Here is a 21871-nt window from a genome sequence, read left to right on the forward strand (position 1 = left end):
AAACACCAATAGTTTCTTGAATTTGCAATGGATTTCACAAAGGATTCTGAAGTCAATGCAACAAGGTAACTTTAAAATTTTTAAGCCTAGGAATGATTAATATAGTTGCTTCAGAAAAATTAATCCGGTGGTAGCATATAAAGTGGAGAGAGACTCAGGCTGAAAAATCAATTAATAGTCAAATAATCCTGTATGGAAAGAAAGGAACCCAAAACACCATGACTACTTGTTTTTTGTGAGGTAATCAAAATATTAACAAAATTCCTACTCTGGAATTCTGGCCTACTTTTTTTTTTTTTTTTGCTAGTGACAAGTAGTTACTAAAAGTGTTATAATTTGCTTAAGATAATGAAGAAAAAATTAGAACCTCAAGTTCAAAAAACTCAGTAACTCATGATTTATGGATGTTTCAAGACTGCAAGTCCTGAGTATAAGATGGAATCTCTATTTATTAGAAATCATCAAACAAGCTATAAAAAGGAATCAGGAATACATTATATGCTATTATAGAGAGACCTCTAGGATATACTAATGGAAAAAAGTGAGGTGGGAGGAAATAAGAGACAGACATGATGTGCAAGATTGATGTGTATCTACTGAGTATTCTTGCCCAAAGTCATCTGATAAGCCTCAGGTGAGTTCTCACAAGTGTGGTATGGGAGTGCCGTAGGTGTCACCAAGACGTCTGGGACTGCATGGGGTCAAAACTTTTCTTAGTAATACTAAGACATCATCTGCCAGTTTTACTCTCCTTATCAGTAAAAGTGGAGTTTTCCAGTGGCTACAAGATGTGTGACATTTCAATAGACTGACTGAAAAGCAGTTATATAAATCCAGCTGTCTTTTATACAGTCGGACATTACATTTTCGAAAATATAAAACAAGGCTATCCTCACATCTAAGAAAATATATTTTAAAATATGTATTTAAATAAATATTAAAATTGTTTCAGCTTCTGAAACAATAAATATCGATATATGTAACACAAAAACAAAAGCTTCTTTGTGGTCTTAAATAATTTTTAAGAGTGAAAAGGGGTCCTAAAATGAGAACAGTCTGTGAACCACTCACTGTTCTAGAAAAGGTCACTCACTGGTAAATTACACATTAAAATTCCCTAAGCCCAAACATTAAACAAAATTAAATGCCACTCTGTCTCATTTGTGCAGTCCAGACTGAGAATCACTGCTCTATACAGAACAATTTCAAAAAAATAAAGGAGAAAGGAGAACGTCGAATTATGCTGGATTTGGGGGGGGGACGGGGGTGTTGTGAGAGGAATCGGCAAAACCGTAACTAGACAAATGACTGCTGTTAAAAGCAGAGCTTAAAGCAATTTCTAAGGAAAACGGGAGGATAACCCTGGAAACTAAAACTAAACTCGGTTAATCCCTCAGGTTCGGTTTTGTTCTGTTTTAGTTTTGGCCGCTAACTACGCTAACACAGAAATACCTCACCTGGGTCCCTTCCTGCGTCTTCCCGGCTCAGAACCCACGGGTGCCGGACCCTGCCCCAAGCCAGGGAAAGCCAGGCAGGGAGAGTCGCCAGCGTAGAACCGCGCGTGAGGAGCCACGTGTCGGCAGTCACGTGGCCGACGCCAGGTGGCGGGAGGCGGTTGGAGGCGCTCCGACGCGCCTGCGCAGCTCCCAGCTGCCCCCGCGCTGCGCTGACCTCCCGGCGTCCTAAGCGCCACTTTCCCGCCACGACGGCGCTGAAGCGGTTTTCTGCTCCCTTTTGTCGCCGCTCCTGCGCTCGTTTTGACCTGCTGCTGCCCATTTTTACATCCGTCGTCCCACCATGCAGCGTGACCCCCCGAAAAAGAAGCTGGAGAAGAAGGCGGGAAAGCAGCTCTTTGACGCCACATCCTTCGGGAAGGACCTGTTGGTGGGTGGGGTCGCGGCGGCTGTGTCCAAGACGGCGGTGGCGCCCATCGAGCGGGTGAAGCTGCTGCTGCAGGTGCAGGCCTCGTCCAAGCAAATCAGCCCCGAGACGCAGTACAAAGGCATAGTGGACTGCTTGGTGCGGATTCCCCGCGAGCAGGGTGCGTATGGGCGGCCGCGGAGCCATCCTCTTCCCTGCGCCGGGTCAGCTTCCCAGTAAGGGGTGGGCCAGGAGGGGCTGATTGCGGGCACCATGGCCAGCCATTGACTGTCGGTGGGTGATGAGTTTGTTTCTTCACCTTCGAGAATTCAATTTCTTAACCAGTCTCAGGGGCTCTGCTTCCCCAGGGCCAAGAAGGCCTGCGCGTGGCCAGGCCTGCTGTGGGGGAGACTACCACCTTCTCTCTCTAAATTTCTATTTCGCAGCAGAATTTACATGTTGGCACACCTGGCGCTTAGCTCAGAAAGCAGTGGTTGACCTCCCAGGATTGGGGGAGATGCCATTAGGCACTTGGCTGTATGTTAATAGGTACTTTAAGTTGTTTATTTGTTGAAATAATACGTTTGAGAAGTATTCCAAATATAGAAACTTTGGGGCCTCCCCGTACTCGGCTCCCTATTCAGTGAAAAGAAGTTCTGTTTATTCTTGAGAATTACTGAAGACCGAGGGTAAGACTTAAGAGCAATTACCTCTGCACAAATTTGGGGGGCGGTGTCACAAAATAACTCAATAAAGACAAATAATATTTTAATGCTGTATACTTTAAAAACCCAAGATGAGCAAAATATCAGATTTTTAAATAAAGACAGGATTAGTATTACCAAATTTTCTTTTCCATCAGACCCTGTCTTTAAATTTTTGATACTTTCGTTTATTGTTTTTTCTGTAATATTGAAATGATTTCAAGGAATAAATAATGAAAGTGCTTTGTTAACCATTAAATGCCCTTATATAGAATGACTCCTAAGTTTGCTTAGTGGATATGAGGATAAATTTATCAGAAGTCTTCTATAATCCACTCATGTTGGATTCAGTTGAAAACTATACAAACTTGAAAAAAGGAAATAGGCTTATTGTGTGTTCTGAACAAGAAATGAAGTGGCTTCAACTCCAGTACAATTCTTTCTTCCACTCTTAAGTCTAGGGGTAGGTTACTCTCCCACAAAAAAAACATTCTCTCTCTAGGGATGTGGTTACAACTCAGCCTGTTAGGTACGGTATTTGGGTTCAAGGTAGATTCTTAGGCATCATGTAAACTGTGAATTTTGAATGCCCATCTGGGAGCTGAGCTCAGGTCTTTCATAAGTAGTGGTTTACATCTCCCCACCCGATTTATTTTAGCAGAGCAAGCTTCTCATTTCCCCCAAGATTTTTACAGGAAAAGTTGGAACCTATCTCTCCTTGGTTTATATTTTAAGACATCTTCAGAGAAGTAAGGATCACTCTAATATTAGCTAATCTGCTCAAAATATTTAGACAAGTAAAGCTAAATATTCTGGTCAGATTTGCTGACCAGTGCTAAGTTATTTTCTATTTTAAATGTTTTTTGTAATACTTAAACCAAGATGTTCAATATGACTCTTGCAAATTGAGATCATTCTGCATAGTATTCCGTTTCTTGCTTTTTATACCTTCAAAGATGAGATGATCATAGCAGAACTTGAGATGGTTTTCATTCTTATATATGAGGCCTTGTTATGACTACACCACAGTATATATTCTATGCCAAGAGGTTAGTAATTGACAACGGGGATAATATTGCCACTTAGGGGCTTTTTTGGAAATTTGTGGGGAATTTTTTGTTTAGCACATAGATAGAGATGCAATCTTCAATTGCAATGATGTGAAAGCCAGGGAGGCTAAAACATCCTTCTGCTATACATGTCCAGTCCTACACAACAAAGACTTATCCTGCATCCTGAAAGATCTCCCACTGGACATTCATATAGCAGTGAAACTTAAATGATTAGCTGAGTCTCGAACCTAATTCTTATTTACTTACAAACGCAACCTATCTGGGGCATAGTTCTAGTATACGCTGATTCCAGTAATGCAGCTACCATGTAAGTAGAGGGAAGAGTGTACTTTGTTTTGTTGAGAATTTTACTGAGTTCTTCATTGTGAAAACTCATGTCAATAACTCTGCTTGTCATATTTGGTCACCACTTATATCATCTGCATTTGTAACTATTGAATTTCTGATGATTGTACATATATACATACAAATATATGTATTAAACACTTTTCAAAATGTCAATGTGTATCTTAAGTATAACTGATTCATTATAAGTAGAAGCAAGCATCTATTATGCATATAGTATGGTCATCCTTCACCAGTTTACTAATTAAAATACATATATTATTATAAATTTCTCTATCACAGTGAGGGCATTATATTGACTTTGTTTGAATTGTTAAAGAGGTCATTGTCTTTGAAGTCTATTTCTAGATAGTAAAGTATTCACAATAAATACTTATATAGAGAGGGCTTGAGCATGGTGGTAGGATTGAGAATCATGGTGCTAGATGATTTGGAAACTGTACTAGGCAATCAGATTTTGAGATTCTTATTTTCTGCAGTTTACATTCTGTCACTTTTTTGAAAGTGAAGACGCATCGCCATTTTAAATGTTCTGAAGTTTCTCTTTTTGATTTGCTCTAATTTTACTAACTTTTCCTTTCTAACTTTAACCTACCCCTAGACTAATGAGTCTAAGACATGTACTCAGAAAGCACAACTAGATATTCCCTCACTCTTCTTACCTAATCTCTGCTTTCTTTCCACTCCAAAGATAGAGCTCCTCATTCTTGCTCTGAACATAGCTTTGAACATCTCTTTCTGTGTCCTTGATATTTTTTATAAGATTTTCTTGGATGATGAAAGCTTCTGGATTTATCCTGACTTACGCTATTCTTAAAGATTTACTTATTCTTTAGTTGGTATGTGCACTTTTAATACTGTTTAAACCTTTATTACACAGATAATGCATGTTTATTGTAGAAAATTAGAAAATGTAGAGAAGCAAAAAGACAAATCATTGCTAAAATCACCACAGTTGACTTATGCTATGATTTTTCACTGAGCAAAATATGTGTATGTAAATATATTCTTAATTGAAATAACTTTTATTTAAAATATTGTGAACATAGCCCTTTAAAGAGCTGACCTATGAGTGTCATTTTTAAGAGCTTACAGGAAGGAACTCTTTTATGAGTTCCTGGCCATGAGTTCATCAGCTCCTTTTTTTCTGAACTTTTCTAAGCTTATTTTTCTGAAGGCTAGAGCAGTCAGGCTTTTGTATCTTGATGATATGTTGGAGGATGGAAAGAAAACATTAGGTTGTCGCATTATTTAAATAAAATGGGAAAAGAAACTACTGATATTTAGTATTTGAATTAGCACTGATAGCTATGCTTGGGCAAAATGTCAGTTACATATCACAGGACACTAAGGCATTTAAAAGAGTAGGAATTACACAGTGTAGAGAGGATGACAGTCACTACTCCTTAATTATATAATGAACATAGTTTATATTTGCTTAATTAAGTAGATTTATAGAGACAAGTAGACTATTCGAATATTTGAAATTATCAAGAAGACTATTTGAAATATATTCATGTATACTTAAGGACGAACCTCACCTTAAGAGTGTATTGAGAGGTATAACAAATAATGGTATGAAAATATCATAATTAGCAAGCTATCTGAAAATACTGTTTTTTAACTGTTCAAATAAATGATTATTTATGCTCTAATTTCCTAGCTAGACGTTTTCCACAAGCACCCTTTCTAACTAGCCCTTCTCCGTATACTATTGTTTTTGTTCTTATGGCCACCTGCCATATTTATATGTTCATTGTCTCTCTCCCTGGCCCTTCTTCCTCAAAATAAAAACTATAAGATCAAGAACTTTGTTCCTAGTGCTATCCCCAGCAGGTCTGCTAAGCACTAGGTACCAAATTAAAGGTTTTGAAATGAAGAATCTTTACCTCATCCTTTAACTTCTATTTTGGGTATGTCTTAAAAATGTACATTATGGGGTAGTATAGTATAGTAGCACAGGTATATAACTTTTTTAAAAAATATATACATATTTGTGAGTCATGCTAACTACATATATTTTTACTGACAGGCATACTGTCAAAACATGGGTCCCACTTGACTAGAGTATAGATCCAAACACACACAGCTTTATCTTTCTTAGCTAGTATGTTGACCCGTAAATGACCCAGGGACTTTTTTCCATCTGTTTTAATTCTTAATTATTTTCTCTGAATTAAGTTTAGAGTAGATCTTATTTTCTTTTCCCTTAAATTCTGAAGAGATTATTTTTTCTTGTCAATTAAGTCAAAAATTTAGCTATTCTGCTATTATTAAAGATACCACAATATCTATGTTTTTCTCTACCAATTTTGTGATTATATATTAGGAAACTGTCTTTTTATTCTATATAACTAGAGAGTCAAAATACTCCTACATTTGCATAACTCTTACTTTTCCCTTCTTTTTGTTCTGACCAGAAAATACTACCGTTTTTATCGAGGATGGATTTTTATAGCGAGGCAGTAGAAATTTAATAGCTCTAAGTCTGGAGTCACATCTGGAATCAAGTCCCAGCCTTCCCCTTCCTTATCTTGCGACCTTGAACCATTTTCATTTAGCCTCTCAGACTCAATTTCCTCAGTTTCAGTTGTATGTTTAATATAATAATAGCACCTACATGATGATATAGTAGTTATGAGGTTTAAACAAGATAATTCCTATAAAATATTCAGCCGTGTGCCTATTGTATAGTTAATGCTCAATAAATTTTAACTCTTTAATTGTTACGTATGCATTCCTAAATTTACAAATACATATTCTTGATGTTCATTTGTGACTGTATGTGAGATAAACTTGTATAGAGGAGGAAGATTTTTCCTTCTACCTTTCTAGGTTCTTTGGATGATCTAATAATTAAATGAACAGAAGACAGATTAACAGGAGAAAAACAAATTTAATTACATATGCACAGCAACCCTTAAGAAGCTGAGAACCACAGGCAGTCAGTTGCACAGTTGAGGCTTATATGCCATTCTGAGCTAAGGAGAAGAGTCTAGGGTTCTGGGACTTTAAAGGAGAGGAACAATTTACAGGAAGATGGGAAAAGCAAATGTTTGGTAAACAAACGTTTGTTGCACCATGCTGAGACAATGGGACACAGAGAGGACTTTGAACAAAAAGATCCTGCCCAGCTCCTCAGCTTACCATAGCTAGCCCCCAAAATGCTTTGTTGTTATCTCTAGTGATAGTTCTTTTCCTGGAACAAGCCCTCTCTATATTCTTTCTGGTAATTAAAGGGAAAGTAAGAAGAAAAACTTCCTGAGCCTTGTTTCCTTAAAATAATCAGCCCAAAATAATCCTCATGCCAGAGACATGATTTGAGGTGGCAAATTTTGCTTCCCTCTGCGTACATTACACAGAGAGTAGATTTTTGTAATCTGTCTGAGGAACTCATTTCTTCATCTTTAAGATGAAGAGACTAATGATACCTACCTCATGGGCGATTTATAAGGGTTAAATGAAAAGCAGTTCCTCCAGAAACTCAAACCTGGATTAGAGCTTTGGAATCAGATGGAAGATCTGATTCTAAATCCTGGTTTGGTTACTTGGTAACCATATCCTTAGATAGTTTTTAAACTTTTTAGAGTTTCAGTTTGTACATGTATAAAATGGGGGCTGTTGGAGAACCCACATCACAAACAATGTGATGATTAAATGAAATATACATATAGAGCCTTTGCCAGTTCCTGGCAGGTATTAAATGCATAGGAAATGGTAACTATTTCCATTAGATGTTGAATGCACTGGTAAAGACTGAATCAGTTGTGAGTACTGAGAAGATTATTTTTTGGCTATTAAATATGCTTTTAATTATCTTTGTGCAACTGCTTTATATTCAGTTTAGGATTCACCAAGAGTCTGGGTTTTTTTTTCCCACTAAATATATTTATTTAACAAATATCTTTCCCTCTGTGTACTTATCTAATTTAATTTTCGGTTTCTGAGCACTAGCCCAGTCAGCTGAAATTATTTTCATTTGAATCTTTAGAAGATAAATATCTTATTTTGGGTATTCTCCAAGCTGAGACTAGCAGCATCCTATTCACAGGAGCAAGATCAAACCATTTGACAATTTACCATCTCGTAAAAAACAACGTGGCTACTGAAGAGCTAGCCTATTGCATTCTAGCTCTGGATTATAAAGGCAGCTTTGAATTATAAGGTCAACACATACTAGGATTGGTCATTCCATAGAGCTTTGAAATGAGAAGATTATTGACCTTGAAAGTTTCTCTTCATCAGGCCTCTGGAGACTGCCTTTAATTGTAAATTTATCCCTTTTCTGTCTAGGTTCCAGAACATAAAGATAAGGATGCTTCAAACTCTTCTATTCCCTTTTCATTCTCATAAATATGTATAAAAACTTTTGTTTTAGCCTTACCACTGTAGAAATTGTATATCTTGGTTTGGAAATAAAGCTAAGGGTTACTAGCTTTTCTGATAGATACTCCTGAGCTCTGTTCTTCTACTAATAAAGAGAAGCTGTGGTACATATATATACAATGGAGTATTACTCAGCCATAAGAAGAGATGAAATACTGCCATTTGTGACAACATGGATGGACCTCAAGATAATCATGCTAAGCAAAATAAGCCAGACAGAAAAAGTTGCAAATCACATGATATCACTTATATGTGGGGTATAAACCTAAAAGCAACAAATGAACAGGACAAACAGACTCATGGACATGGACTATAGACTAGTGGTTAGCAGAGGAGAGCGGGGAGGTAGACGGGGTAAAGGGGGTCAAATATGTGGTGACAGAAAGAAATCTAACTGAGGGAGGTGAACACACAGTGTAAATATATATATTTATATATATTTTTATATATATAAATATATATATGCCTTACTGTTAAAATGTACAGCTGAAACTTGTTGGATTTTGTTAACCAATGTCACCATAAATAAATGAATGAACAAATGAATGAATGAATAAGCAAGTGTGCGAGCCCTTCAACTGATAATGTTTTCCTTAGGTTCTCAGGTATTCAAGACTTTATTGGAAATTAACAAAATCCCAATGAGGTACATGTGTTAACATTGCCTTTTTTCTTCACTTGAGACCCATAAACTTTATTTTTTCTTATGAGAAAGGGATTTAGTTTTAGATAGTTCAAATAGCTAAGTCTATGAAAACTATAGGAATTTTTAAATAATACAAATTTATTTTCAGTATATTTTCTTTTGTAGGTTTCTTCAGTTATTGGCGTGGCAATTTGGCAAATGTTATCCGTTATTTTCCAACACAAGCTCTAAATTTTGCTTTTAAGGACAAATACAAACAACTTTTTATGTCTGGAGTTAATAAAGAAAAACAGGCAAGTATATTTTAGTATGTCTAAAATTTTCTAAGAAATAGTTGGATTTATCTACTTGTGATGTTTTATTTGGGGAGGAGTTTCTCAAGTCATGAAAAACATAAAACATAGTAACTTAACATTATAATATGTGTTATAGAACTTACATATGAAAAACAGAATTATATTAACTTTTACAAGTTTCTCCAAACCTTTTAACACAATTTTAAAAATTAAGGGATATTTTGTCCCAAGGTAATATTTCTCTGAATAAATATTGATTTTTAATGTAATTTACATTTTATAATCACTATTCTACACTAGAGAAATTCAGCATTTTATTTGCTTTTATTAAGCAAATAAAAAGTCAAGAGATACGTATTTCTACCTTCAAGGTAATTTATTCTATAGAAAAGTAAATTGTTTCCTCTGTAAGATCTATTTAGCTGAGATTAAAGTGCTTAGGAAGATCAAATCAAACAAAACAGGAAAAAGATAAATTTAAGTTCAAGAATTCTCTTTTTTTTTATCACAAAGGTAATCATTGATGTAATCATTCCCACAGTTACAAAATCTAGTTTCAAAATTTCCTCCTCATACAAACTATATGTCATTTGTCCTGTTCTCTGTTTTGTTTTCTCCATTAGAAACTATATATACTACATTATCCTCAAGGTTTTCTCTTTACCTTTTCAAAGTCTCTCTTTTCCTCCTCCCCTAACCAACAAGCCAGGCTGTCCTAGCAGATTAGTTAAAAGCAGCGGTGTGCGGCAGTGGTCACATGAATCTGCATATGTGATAAAATTACATAAAACTAAATGCACACATACAGTGAGTGTATGCAGAACTGGAGAGATCCAAACAAGGTAGCTTTTAATCAATGTTTATTTACTCTGCTGTAGTTACATTAGATATTACCATCGGGAGGAATTAGTTGAAGAGTTTACAGACTCCCTCTGTCTTATTTCTTACGATGCATGTCAATCTGCAATTATCTTGAAATCAAAGTTTTTTAAAAAAGGAAATATGGTAGGAAAGTGTCTGTCTACTATATATTGTTTCTTTGAATTTTCACCTCACCTTCAGAGGTAAGGTATTCAGAGTATACAGCACCTGCCCAAGTCATTTGTTCTGTCTTCCTAACTCTCAAACTCATCCTTCAACATTCTGTTCCTCTCTCAGCTGAGGTGACTAGATGGATGAGCCTTAGCTAAAGCTGGGTATAAAATGTTTCTCTGCCGCACTTTAGCAGCTTCTAACACAACCCTTGACAGAAGGCAAGTTAGAAAAAGTTCTTCGTTAGAAAGAACTTTGGTCCTCAGGCATTTCTTTTTTTTGTGCATCATTGAGTCTGTTCATACAGTATCTACTTATCAGCAGTTGAAAATAAACAGGATTATTTTCCTCCAAAACCCTCAGACTCTTCTTGCATCTTCCTCTCCCTTCTTGATTCGTCTCCATGCCCTCTCCTTTTACAGCATAGTAGTATCTGAAATTACTAACTGGTAATAACTGAAACTCACTTATAATGACATACCATGTCTCCTGGATCTGTTTTATTTTTAAGCTCAATGTGGAGGGGCAGACTGCATTTGTTACACAGATAAATGCAGGATTATCATTCAGCATAGATTCTTAACTGCTTTTTTCCCTCTCCTCCTTTCCTCCCTCTTCCTTGTTTTCTCCCTTCCTCTCTCCCTCCCTCCTTCCCTTCTTTCTCCCCTGCCTTCTTCTATCAGTAGGCTGGCCATATTATTTATACATGTTATGCCCGTGTGTGTCATTTTATTCATAGGCCCCATTTTCACAATCAGAAGTGTCCTGGTTTGAATAATACATTATATGATCATCCATCCTGAAAGTCATTGATCTGAAAGTCATTTCTCTAATCTAGAAAGAAAGTTAACCAGAACTTGAGATGCACTTTATGAAGTTTTTTTATGCTGCATATCCGTTTGATTGTAAGAAGCAGAGAGTTAAAACAGTTACTGCTCTAAAAAGAAAAAAAAAAGTATTGGATGATATACTGGCACTGGAGTTTGAACCAGAGGCGGCTCTAGGAATCAAACTATGCTCCTTATCTTTGTCTCCCTATTTACTTGGTCTCTCTCTTTCTCTCACAGTATCTGCTTTTTGTGTATTTGCTGTTTTCTCATCCCACCTTTTTTACTTATCTATATTTTATTTAAGTTCACTGTTAATATCATAGTGGTCCCTTCTGACCTTTCAGAAGGTCAGAGTTCTTTACCTAAGATCCATGCATGCTTAACACTAAAAGTATGTTTATACATATGTCATTTTTATTGAAAGAGGATCTATAGCTTTCAACAGTCTTATAGTAGACCGAGACTTAAACTAAGTCATTTTATACTTTTCTCATTTCTGTCCTTACTGCTAACTGGCATAGCATTTCTATAGTCGAATTCCCAAGAAATAGACTCTGGCCCAGCACATCTTTTTCTACCAGGTTATAGATCATCTGTTAGACTATGGATTAGGTACCATGGGATCAAATGCAGTCTCCTGATTTAATTATCTCTGTGCAGTTATGAAACATGGCTACCTATACAGAACTTAAGAGTTTCACTTAAAAAAAAAGGAGTCATAGGAATCTGACGACAGTAAGTGGCATTCCTAGTACCTTTCATTAAACAAATATTTATTGAATACATTACTATTACTCTGGGTTAGGCCCATGACTTGCTTTGTGAAGTAAACTGATGAATGGACAGATAAAATGTGGTAAATCTGTATAATAGAATACTATTTGGCAATAAAAGTGAATGAAGTACTAATACATGTTACAGGGTAGGTAAACATTGAAAACATTATGCTAAATGACAGAAGCTAGTCACAACAACTATATATTGTGTTATTCCATGGAGAGGAAATGTCCAGAAAAGGCAAATCTATAGAGATAGAAAGTAGCTTAATGGTTACTCAGGGCTCCAGGGAAGTAGGGGAAGAATGTAGAGTTGATTGCTATGGGTACAGGATGTCTTTCTGGGGTGATAAAAATGTTCCAAAACTAGTGGTGGTTGCACAAATCTGACTTTACTAACAATCTGTTGAATTATATACTTTGCATGCATGGCATATAAATATATCATTAAAGTTGTTAAGTAAAAATAATAATCCTGGCCTTGAGAAATTTAGTCTGTAGGCAGTAAGATGAGACATGTACATAAATAATTATAAATTGAAAGTAGAAAGTGATTGTAAATACTATTTTAAAAGAAAATCCAGAACATGTTGACACATTTTACATATTGGCACATGATTCACCTTTAATTCTCTGGGAGATGAAGTATTTGTTGAAAAATAATATGATTTCATGGAGGAAGTACTGAATTTGAATTAGAGTATAATTCAATAAGTTTTTCATTAAAAAAAACAAAAAACAGAAAAAGGAATAGGAAGGGCATTCTAAGACAAGAGAAAATTGAGAGTTCCAAAGCTGAGATGGAAAACTATTATCGGAAATAAGAGCTAGAGAATAAAACAAGAAACTGAGCTGATTAGAATATTGTGCACTAAAAGCATTGTGTGGTTACAGTGACCTTGTACCTTGAATTTTCTAGAACCACTCCAATTTAAATACTCCTTTCTTCTCCAGTAATCTCTAGATGGTGAAAAGCAGTTTACTGGACCTAATTAAATAGGGCATATTTTAAATGTTTTTCAAAAGAACCATAACAACCCGTGTGAACAATAATGCCTAACTTACATGCCACTCAATTACATTATCATTGAGTTGTGCCAATTTTCATGTCAGCATTTGCACATAACATACATATATTTTTGAGCTGCTTAAATTTAATTGTCCTAAAATTACAAAGGAAAATTGTAGCATTATGAAGTATCGCTGTCCCCCCACCACAAAAAGGGCACAACTAAAGCCTCCATAGATGCCTTACATTTTGATCATAACTAATACTATTATTGACAAAAAAACATAGTCTAAATAGATGATTATCTTATGTGCCCTCTTTTGCTAATTTGGGCTACTTTTGCTGGAGGCCATTAAAGTGCTTCGGAATTTTGGTATGTCAGCATCTAAACTGTATCTTCCAGACTGCATGGTAAGAAACAAAGGCTATGTGGGCATGAAGAGGAGTGTTTTGGATAACATGGTATGTGTTGTTATAGATGTTTACTTTAGAGAAGCAATTTGTAAATCTAGCTTTTTTAATCTTTATAAAAATCAGAATTTTAAACAGATTCTGTAGTTTAATAACTACTTTTTAATTAATATGTTTCAGTTCTGGAGGTGGTTTTTGGCAAACTTGGCTTCTGGCGGAGCGGCTGGGGCAACATCCTTATGTGTAGTATATCCACTAGATTTTGCCCGAACCAGATTAGGTGCTGATATTGGAAAAGGTATGGGATTTTTAGAAATACTAACTCTTACTTCTTTGTATTTTAAACAGTGTATTTATTGTAGAGTTATGTTGTAATGACACTGTTAGACATACAATCTAAAATTTTTATTCTGAACCAAATGGTAGAGTCATGCGGCCTAAAGACTACTACTACTTTCTTTTCCCTTAAAAGAAGGAAGGGTAAAGTGAACACTGTAGTAACAAAAGAGCAAACATAGAGACTGCTTATAACTTACTTCCATTTTTTTCCTTGAGAGCCACCTCCTAGATCTCTCTATGCACTTATTCCTGTCTCGATTATGACTCCTCTTTGGGTTAGATGTATAACTCTTAACCTAGAGATTCCCTTTGCCTCTGTCCTTACTTATTTTATCATATCTTTATATATTTTGTTACAACATTGTTTTGGAAGATTATACTCTTTGGTAGCTTTCTGAGCCTTCTGAGAAGAGTGGAATAGGAGATAAATTGAGATCTTGAATGTCTAAAACTGTTTTATCCTCTTAATCCTTGGCCATATATAAAATTCTGGGTTTCAGGTTATTTTCTTTCAGTTTTAAAAGCATTACTCTGGATTCTAGTTTCTAATATTGCTCTTACAAAAATCTATCTCTTACAAACTGATCCTTTCATATGTGCCTTTTTTAAATTACCTTATATTCCTGATGATCTGACATTTCACAAAATGTACCTTTTTGTGTGAGTCTCTTTTCAGTAATTGTGGAAGTTAACTCAATTGGCCCCATTCGAGTGGAGCCTGAGGGTGGCAGAGGAGTGAGTCACTTGGCTAATCAAGATGAGGCTGTGGACTTTTAGCACCCAGGTGCTACTTTGTTTTTCACCGCAAGATTATTACTTAGTTCCTCTAATTTCCAAGTCTTTCTGAGGTTATTGGGGTCAGATGGCTCGCTTCTCAAAATATCTCCTTCTGCAAGAAAATAGGTTTCGTCTTTCTCTGCTTTACTTAGTGAGTTACCACTCCTCTCCTTTCCATTGTGCTAAAATTTGTAGATTTTATTGTTTGTCATTTACTCTTTGCTTATATGGCTTTCATTCTGTTTTATTCCTCTATTATCGTTTTAATAGAATGTCTTAAGGGAAGAGAAAATCACTTGATAAATATTTATTTTAGTGCCCGCTATAAACCAGGCCGTGTCTCAGATACAAGATGTGTATGTGTGTCTCACACACATACACACACACACACAGACTGTATAAGACATGGAGCTCATGGCTTGTGTACCTTATAGTCTAGTAGAGGACACAAGTAATAAAAAATGAATGACTAAAATTTACTGTCACTTAGCAATAAATGCCATGAAAAAAGTTTAGGAGAAGGGAGTGGTGTCAATTTTAGATAAGTAATCAGAGAAAATGCCTCAGATGGAGAAGCAGATTGAACAAAGATGAAAATGAGTTTACTCTATCATATTTAACTGGCAGTCCAAATTTTCTTGTTATTGCTAAGAAAGTAAAATTATTAACTCATGTATCTTGCTTTACGTACAGTTCTGTAGTTTTGTTTTCTTTCAAAATTAGAATAGTTCATATTGAAATATTCTACATATATTTTTCAAATATTGTCAGAGTTCTACATCAAGAGAAAATAAGGACAAAACCAACAAACACTCGAAAAATTTACTTCATCTAAAATATTAATGATCCTTAAGTTACTAGTTTTAAGCTATATCTTTTACTTTATCTGTCTTTTTGCTCTTCAACTGAAACTACTTGTGGTGTTTTACATTCCTAATGAAAATTAGAAACTTCTGCATTCCTAGTAATTATATTCCTAGTAACATCTGGTAATTTTATTGAAATGTTTTAAGCCAGTTGTATTGCTTGAATTAGACTGTTTTTGTAAGAGATTAATATTTTCAGTTAAAAAATTTTAAGACACCACTTGAAATCCTAATTATTTTTAATGAATAGGAGGATTTTGATTTGTGCCCTTTTTTGTTAGATTTCTAAGTGGCAATTCCAAATATTTTTAATCCATAAAATGTTTAATTAAAGTATTTACTTAAAAATAATGCTGTTAATAAACTTTAAATGGCTTTATTTTAGGTCCTGAAGAGCGACAATTCAAGGGGTTAGGTGACTGTATTATGAAAGTTGCAAAATCAGATGGAATTGTTGGTTTATACCAAGGATTTGGTGTTTCAGTACAGGGCATCATTGTGTACCGAGCCTCTTATTTTGGAGCATATGACACAGTTAAGGTAATTTGAGGTTTTAACTAATATATTAAACAAATGTGTTTTTTTTCTTTTTATTCTAATTAGTAATATGTTCAGCAGATATGTTTACTTTTAATTATAGAAATCAAAATTGATGAAATAATAGACATAGAATTCTGTTTAATTATGACTTCACCATAACCTAATTAAATTATAGCTCTGTTGTAGATCTGATTTTAGATATAAAACATAACCCTAAACATTAAGTTTTAGGGCTGTTTGTACTGGAAGACTTACAATACATCATGTTGCAAATATGAAACATCTAATTAGGCTTATATCATAATCAAATCTTGGCATATAGAAAGCTTCTTCCAACAGTTTTTCTGATTTTTACATTCACTTTATTATCACTTTTTATATGCAAATACTCAATTTACTATTTCATTTTTGGAAAGTAGGTAAGGTATAATTATTTGTATTGGTATTCCTAGGTGGTCTCCCATCCAAGTGCTAACCAGGCCCAATCGTGCTTGGCTTCCGAGATCAGACAAGATCGAGCATGTTCAGGGAGGCATGGCCATAGACTGTAATTACTTATTTAAATGTAAAAAAATGCTACTATATCTCAGATATCTATTGAGTACTGGCAGATTCTGTGGTCTATCCTCCAGATTGTTTTATCAATTTGCCTTCTATTTCAGATTTTAATAGCACTTCCGTAAGATAAGAAAGAGAAACATTTAATAACGGCTACCATTTTTTGAGCTATTACTTAGTTCTAGGAACCTTGTTAAGTAGTTTACATCCTCACAGTGTTACAGAATAGCTTCTATTATTTCCGTTCTAAAGATAAATAACCTGGGAGTGGTTAAGTAATTTATTTAAGTGGCAAGCAAAAATCCTATGCTCTTAATCACTACGAGATAATGTTTCCAAAAGGAAGCAATGCAATTAATATTAGTATTATTTACTAAGTAAGATTAAAAGTTGAAGGAAATTTTATAGTAGTTTTATATATTATCTCTACCCTCCATCATTACTATAAATGTAGTTGAATATCATTTTTATTGTGGTAACATTATGTTTAGTTTGTAGTTTATTTTTTTAGACTGATAAATTAATGGACATTACAGAATGTTTTATCTATTTAATCAGAGAAAAATTGGTTTGTACTCTCCCTCTGCTTCTCTTTATTATCCTCTGTAGTAGTTGTGAAATTTAGGAATGTTTCTTCACTAGCTTAGAGCTTTAAAGCTGCTTATCAGATATCATCTGTTGATGATAATAGCAGGAATTCTTTCATTTTTTTTCAGCTCAGTGGAAGAACCTTTTTAGTCACTGACTACTATCTCTCCTACTTTTCAGTGCCATTAATAACATCAATTATAATAGTAAATATACTTTTTTTCAAATGTTTTTAAGCCATGTATGGCATTCTCCTTACTGATACCCGGCTATTATTTTAATCTTTCCACCTTAAATCCAGGTGTTTCTTATTGCATTTTAAATGTGATTGAGCCCCCATTCAAATATTTGTAAGAATTATCTTTTGATTTAGGAATTTAAAACGTTTTAGAAGTTTAGATGGTTAATTGATATTTTTCTTTTTTAGGGCTTATTACCAAAACCAAAGGAAACCCCATTTCTTGTCTCCTTTTTCATTGCTCAAGTTGTGACTACATGCTCTGGAATACTCTCTTATCCCTTTGATACAGTTAGAAGACGTATGATGATGCAGGTATTTTATATTATTATTTATAGGCTTATTTGAGTCTTCTAATATCACTTACATTGAGGTATGATTTATTCAACTTTTAGAGAAATTTTGCTGAAAGGCATAGGTCATTTGTTTTACTTATTAAAAATAAATGTATGCTGTGTTCTGTCTTGTACTTTTTCCTGTCCTTAAACAGTCATCATCCAGTAAAACTCCTTCCTGGTCTATCAGAAGAGAAATGCCTTCCACTTGAGGAGCATATATTATTTGGGGGGATGGGGGGGTGGCAGGGATTGAATGAGTGTGTCTATCTTAACTGAATATTAAATAGAATAAACCCAGTTACCAGCTATTGACATATGTGTCATCATTTGCAATAAAAGTAAATTATTTTCAACTCAAAGGATGGAAATTTAAATGATCTGTTCTAAATATAAATCCCCAAACCCAAATTTTGATACTTCAGTCTCCATTCCTCTTAATTGTTACATTCATTTATTCAGCAAATATTTGAGCGCCTAATCTATGCAAAACTATGGTGACACAAATAAGATAAGGTAGAACCTGCGCCCACATTTATTAGCATAGTACTGAAGGCATACAGTTAGTGGTTTAAATAGAAATGTGCATAGGTTCCAGGAATGCAATAGAGGAGGGGTGCCCAGATGCTTAAAGTGATCAGACGTGACCTCTTGGAGAGCTAAATCTCAGTAAATAGGCTTTTTCTCCAGTGAGAGAATATTCTAAGCAGAGGGGAAAAACATACATAAATGTATGCTTGAGAAGTAGTCGAGTATTCAGATGATAAGTTTCATGAGGGCAAGTGAAAATAATGACACCGGAAAGCTAGAAAAGTAATATAATGCTTAACGTGCCAGATACTGTCCTCAGCATTTTACCTTTTAACTAATTTAATTTTTAAAACAATGCTATGAGGTGTAGTTACTACTATTATCTTCATTTTATGTCTACAAAATGGTACTGGAAGAACCCAGTAGGCCACCTGAGAGGGTGAAGCATATCTAACCTATTACTTCATTCATGGACTATCCTTAAAGTGATCCCATTTACATCTGCATTTCCTCTTGATCTAAATCTAGCTCTAGTTGAATGCATTTAAAACTTTTTACAATGGAAAGTTAATTTGCATATCAACTGCGGATTCGTAAATGGTAGTGTTTCAATGTTTAATTTTCTGATTTTGATAACTATACTTTGAGTATGTAAGAAAATAGCCTTAGAAAATGCACACTGAAGTGTTGTAAAGGGTCATGATATCTGCAATTTCCTGTTAAAATGATTGTTATTTTCATGTATTTGGTGTATTGCTAGAGCTGTTATAACAAAGTACCATAGACTGGGTGACTTAAACAACAGAAATTTATTTTCTCACAGTTCAGGAGGATAAAAGTTCAAGTCAAGCATTCAGCAGGGTTGGTTTCTTCTAAGGGCTTGTCTCCTTGGCTTGTAGATGGCCATCTTCGTCCTATGTCTTCCCATGGTCCTTTCTCTTTCTCTTCTTATAAGGATGGCCAGACAAGATGAGGAGTAACCCTAATAAGCTCATCTATTCTTAATTACCTTTATGAAGATCCTGTCTCCAAATATAGTCATATTCTGAGGTGTACTGGGGGTTAGGACTTTAGTATAGGAATTTTGTGGAGACATTATTTAGCTTGTAATGATACTCTTTAATTTTTGTATTTTCATTTTATATTCCACAATTTTGTTACACTCTATATTACAAAAGCTAATCTATTTGTACACACTTTGAAGAATTTTTTTTTATACACACAGGTGTATAATCTGCAAATAATACCAGATATTCCCCTTCTCTATCTTATACCTTTTATTTCCTTGTCTTTCCTTTCTTGATCTCAGTTAGTGTTAAAGAAATTATAACTGGCAATTTTGTCTTGCTCCTGATCTTACAGAGAATGCCTTCAGTGTTATATAATTTAAGGTTAGCCGTGGGTTTTTTGTCCTTATCCTTTGTCATGCTGTTGCTGTTACTTTTTGCTTTTGGTTATAACAGTTTTTAAACATGAATGGCAGTCATGTGTTTTCTACATCTGTTGAGATGATCATAACATTTTTCTCTTTTCAAATGTTAATATATTATATTGCATTAATCTATTTTCCAGAGCTAAAACAACCTTATATGTTTGGGATAAATCCAGCTTGGTCATGATGTATTGTTTTTTGTATCCCTTACTGGGTTTGAGCTGCTTGTTTTTGTTCAGGATTTTTGCATCCATGTTTCAGTGATATCAGCTTGGAGTTTTTCCTTCTTGTATTGTCCTACTCTCGTTTTGGTACCATGACTATGCAAGCCTCATAAAATGTGTTGGGGAGTCTTCCCATTTTTTCTCTTTATAATTACATAAGACTGGAATTAAATGTCATTAAATGTTTAGTAAAACTCACATGTAAAGCCATCTGGATACGTAGTTTTCTTTAAGAGAAGATTTTCAACAGCTATTTGAATTTCTGTAATGAATTTATTCCAGTTTTTTCTATTCTGTTGGTAAATTATGATTTTTAAGGAATTCATCGGTTTCTTCTGAGTTTTCAAAATAATTGTCATGAAGTTATCCATAATATCATCTTGCCCTTAATTTTCTGGATCATCTTCAGTTACCTTTGCCATTTCTAATAATTTTGGGGCCATTTCTAATAATTTTAGGGCCCTTTCTTGTTTTTCTTCAAACTATATTTCCAGAAATTTGTCAGTAAATTATTTTAAATAACTATTGGCTTTTTATGCTTTCTATTGTATTTGTTTTCTTTTTCCTTTATTTTTGCTGGTTATTTTTTTTCTACTTTTTTAGATTTATTCTTTTTCTAAAAATGTTTAGTTTGCGCATTAATTTTCAGGCTTTCCTTTCTAATATTTCAAGGTCATTATTTTTTTATAAGTTACCACTCAAGCTGCATCTTAAAAATTTACTTGAGTTCGTGGTTATTAGATATTAAGTCTTTTCTAAAATGTGTTTTCTTAATATCCAAACATAAGGTATTTTTCTAGTTATCTTTTTTTGCTATTGATTTATCACCTCATTGCAATGCAGCGAGCGAATAAATCATGGTATGTGATGCCATCTTTTTAAATTTGTTAAGCCTAATATATGGTCAGTTTTCAAATGTGCCTGAAAAATAGGAGTATTCTCCAACCACTAGGTATGATATTCAATATATGCCCATTAATTCAACATACTTACTCAGTACAGTGTTAATTTTATCTTAGTGCTGAATAAAATATATCTTAAGATAAAAAGTATTAAGATAATAAGAAACTATTTTTCTTTCTATAGAGTGGTGAGGCTGAACGGCAATATAAAGGAACTTTAGACTGCTTTGTGAAGATATACCAACGTGAGGGAATCAATGCATTTTTTCGTGGTGCCTTCTCCAATGTCCTTCGTGGTACAGGGGGTGCTTTAGTGTTGGTATTATATGATAAAATTAAAGAACTCTTTCATATTGGAGGTAGTTCATCAGGAGATTAAATCGTTAAATGCATATATTTATCTTGTTAAACATACAAATTACATAGCTGCCATTTGTATACATTTTGATAGTATTTTTCAAGTGGTAATTCTGCAGTAAAGTATAAGCTTTTTTCAAGGATTTAAATACTAAAAATCAGATAAATGTGGGTTTCCTTCCCACTTAGACTCAAACTCACTTTAATGAGACATTTTACTTAGAAGTAGTGTATGTTATTTCTATTAGTTTAAAATTATTTTCTTTTGTGATGAAAATAAAAACGTATAATGTTAAAATAGAAGAAATGAAAATTTGTTCTTTTAATATAACTGTCTTCCCATCTTTTAAAATCATATGATATGACAAATATTTCTTAAAAGCTTATTAGGAGATGTCATCATTATATCTATGGAGATAAGTATTACGTTTTGTTATACAACATCTCTACTAAGACAGCTCAGGTATTTACTACATACAGTGTTTATGGTTATAGCTTTTAATAAGCACAGATTCTAGATCTGATAAAAAAACTAAATGACTTTAATGACATTCTAAACCTGTAGTTGGGAAATAAAAGATATAAAATGGCATATATGCTAATTTTTATCTTTAAAATAAATAAAATCTTGCTGATGTAAATATATCTTGGAACAAAAAAATATCTTTTCAAATTAGTTTGTGTACTCTGTATTGATAATAAAGGACGTTTAAAACTTATATCTGAGCTCTTTTTCCTTGATTCTAACTTTATTAATAAGCAGAGAATAACAATTTTTTTGTCAGAATTGAGAATTAGCTTAAAGATAGAAAACAA

General features: G+C 34.2%; 1 protein-coding gene across 1 annotated transcript; it reads left to right on the forward strand.

Moving 5' to 3' along the window:
- Positions 1-1262: 1262 nt before the first annotated feature.
- On the forward strand, positions 1263-21774 carry SLC25A31 (solute carrier family 25 member 31). Its single transcript, XM_039879573.1, has 6 exons — positions 1263-2041; positions 9180-9307; positions 13549-13666; positions 15736-15890; positions 17464-17589; positions 20883-21774. Exons 1-6 carry the CDS (start codon positions 1798-1800, stop codon positions 21075-21077), a joined length of 966 nt encoding a protein of 321 aa, XP_039735507.1. The 5' UTR covers positions 1263-1797; the 3' UTR covers positions 21078-21774.
- Positions 21775-21871: the final 97 nt, after the last annotated feature.

This window comes from Pteropus medius, unplaced genomic scaffold (genome assembly GCF_902729225.1).
Source record: "Pteropus medius unplaced genomic scaffold, Ma_sr-lr_union100, whole genome shotgun sequence".
NCBI lineage: Eukaryota > Metazoa > Chordata > Mammalia > Chiroptera > Pteropodidae > Pteropus > Pteropus medius.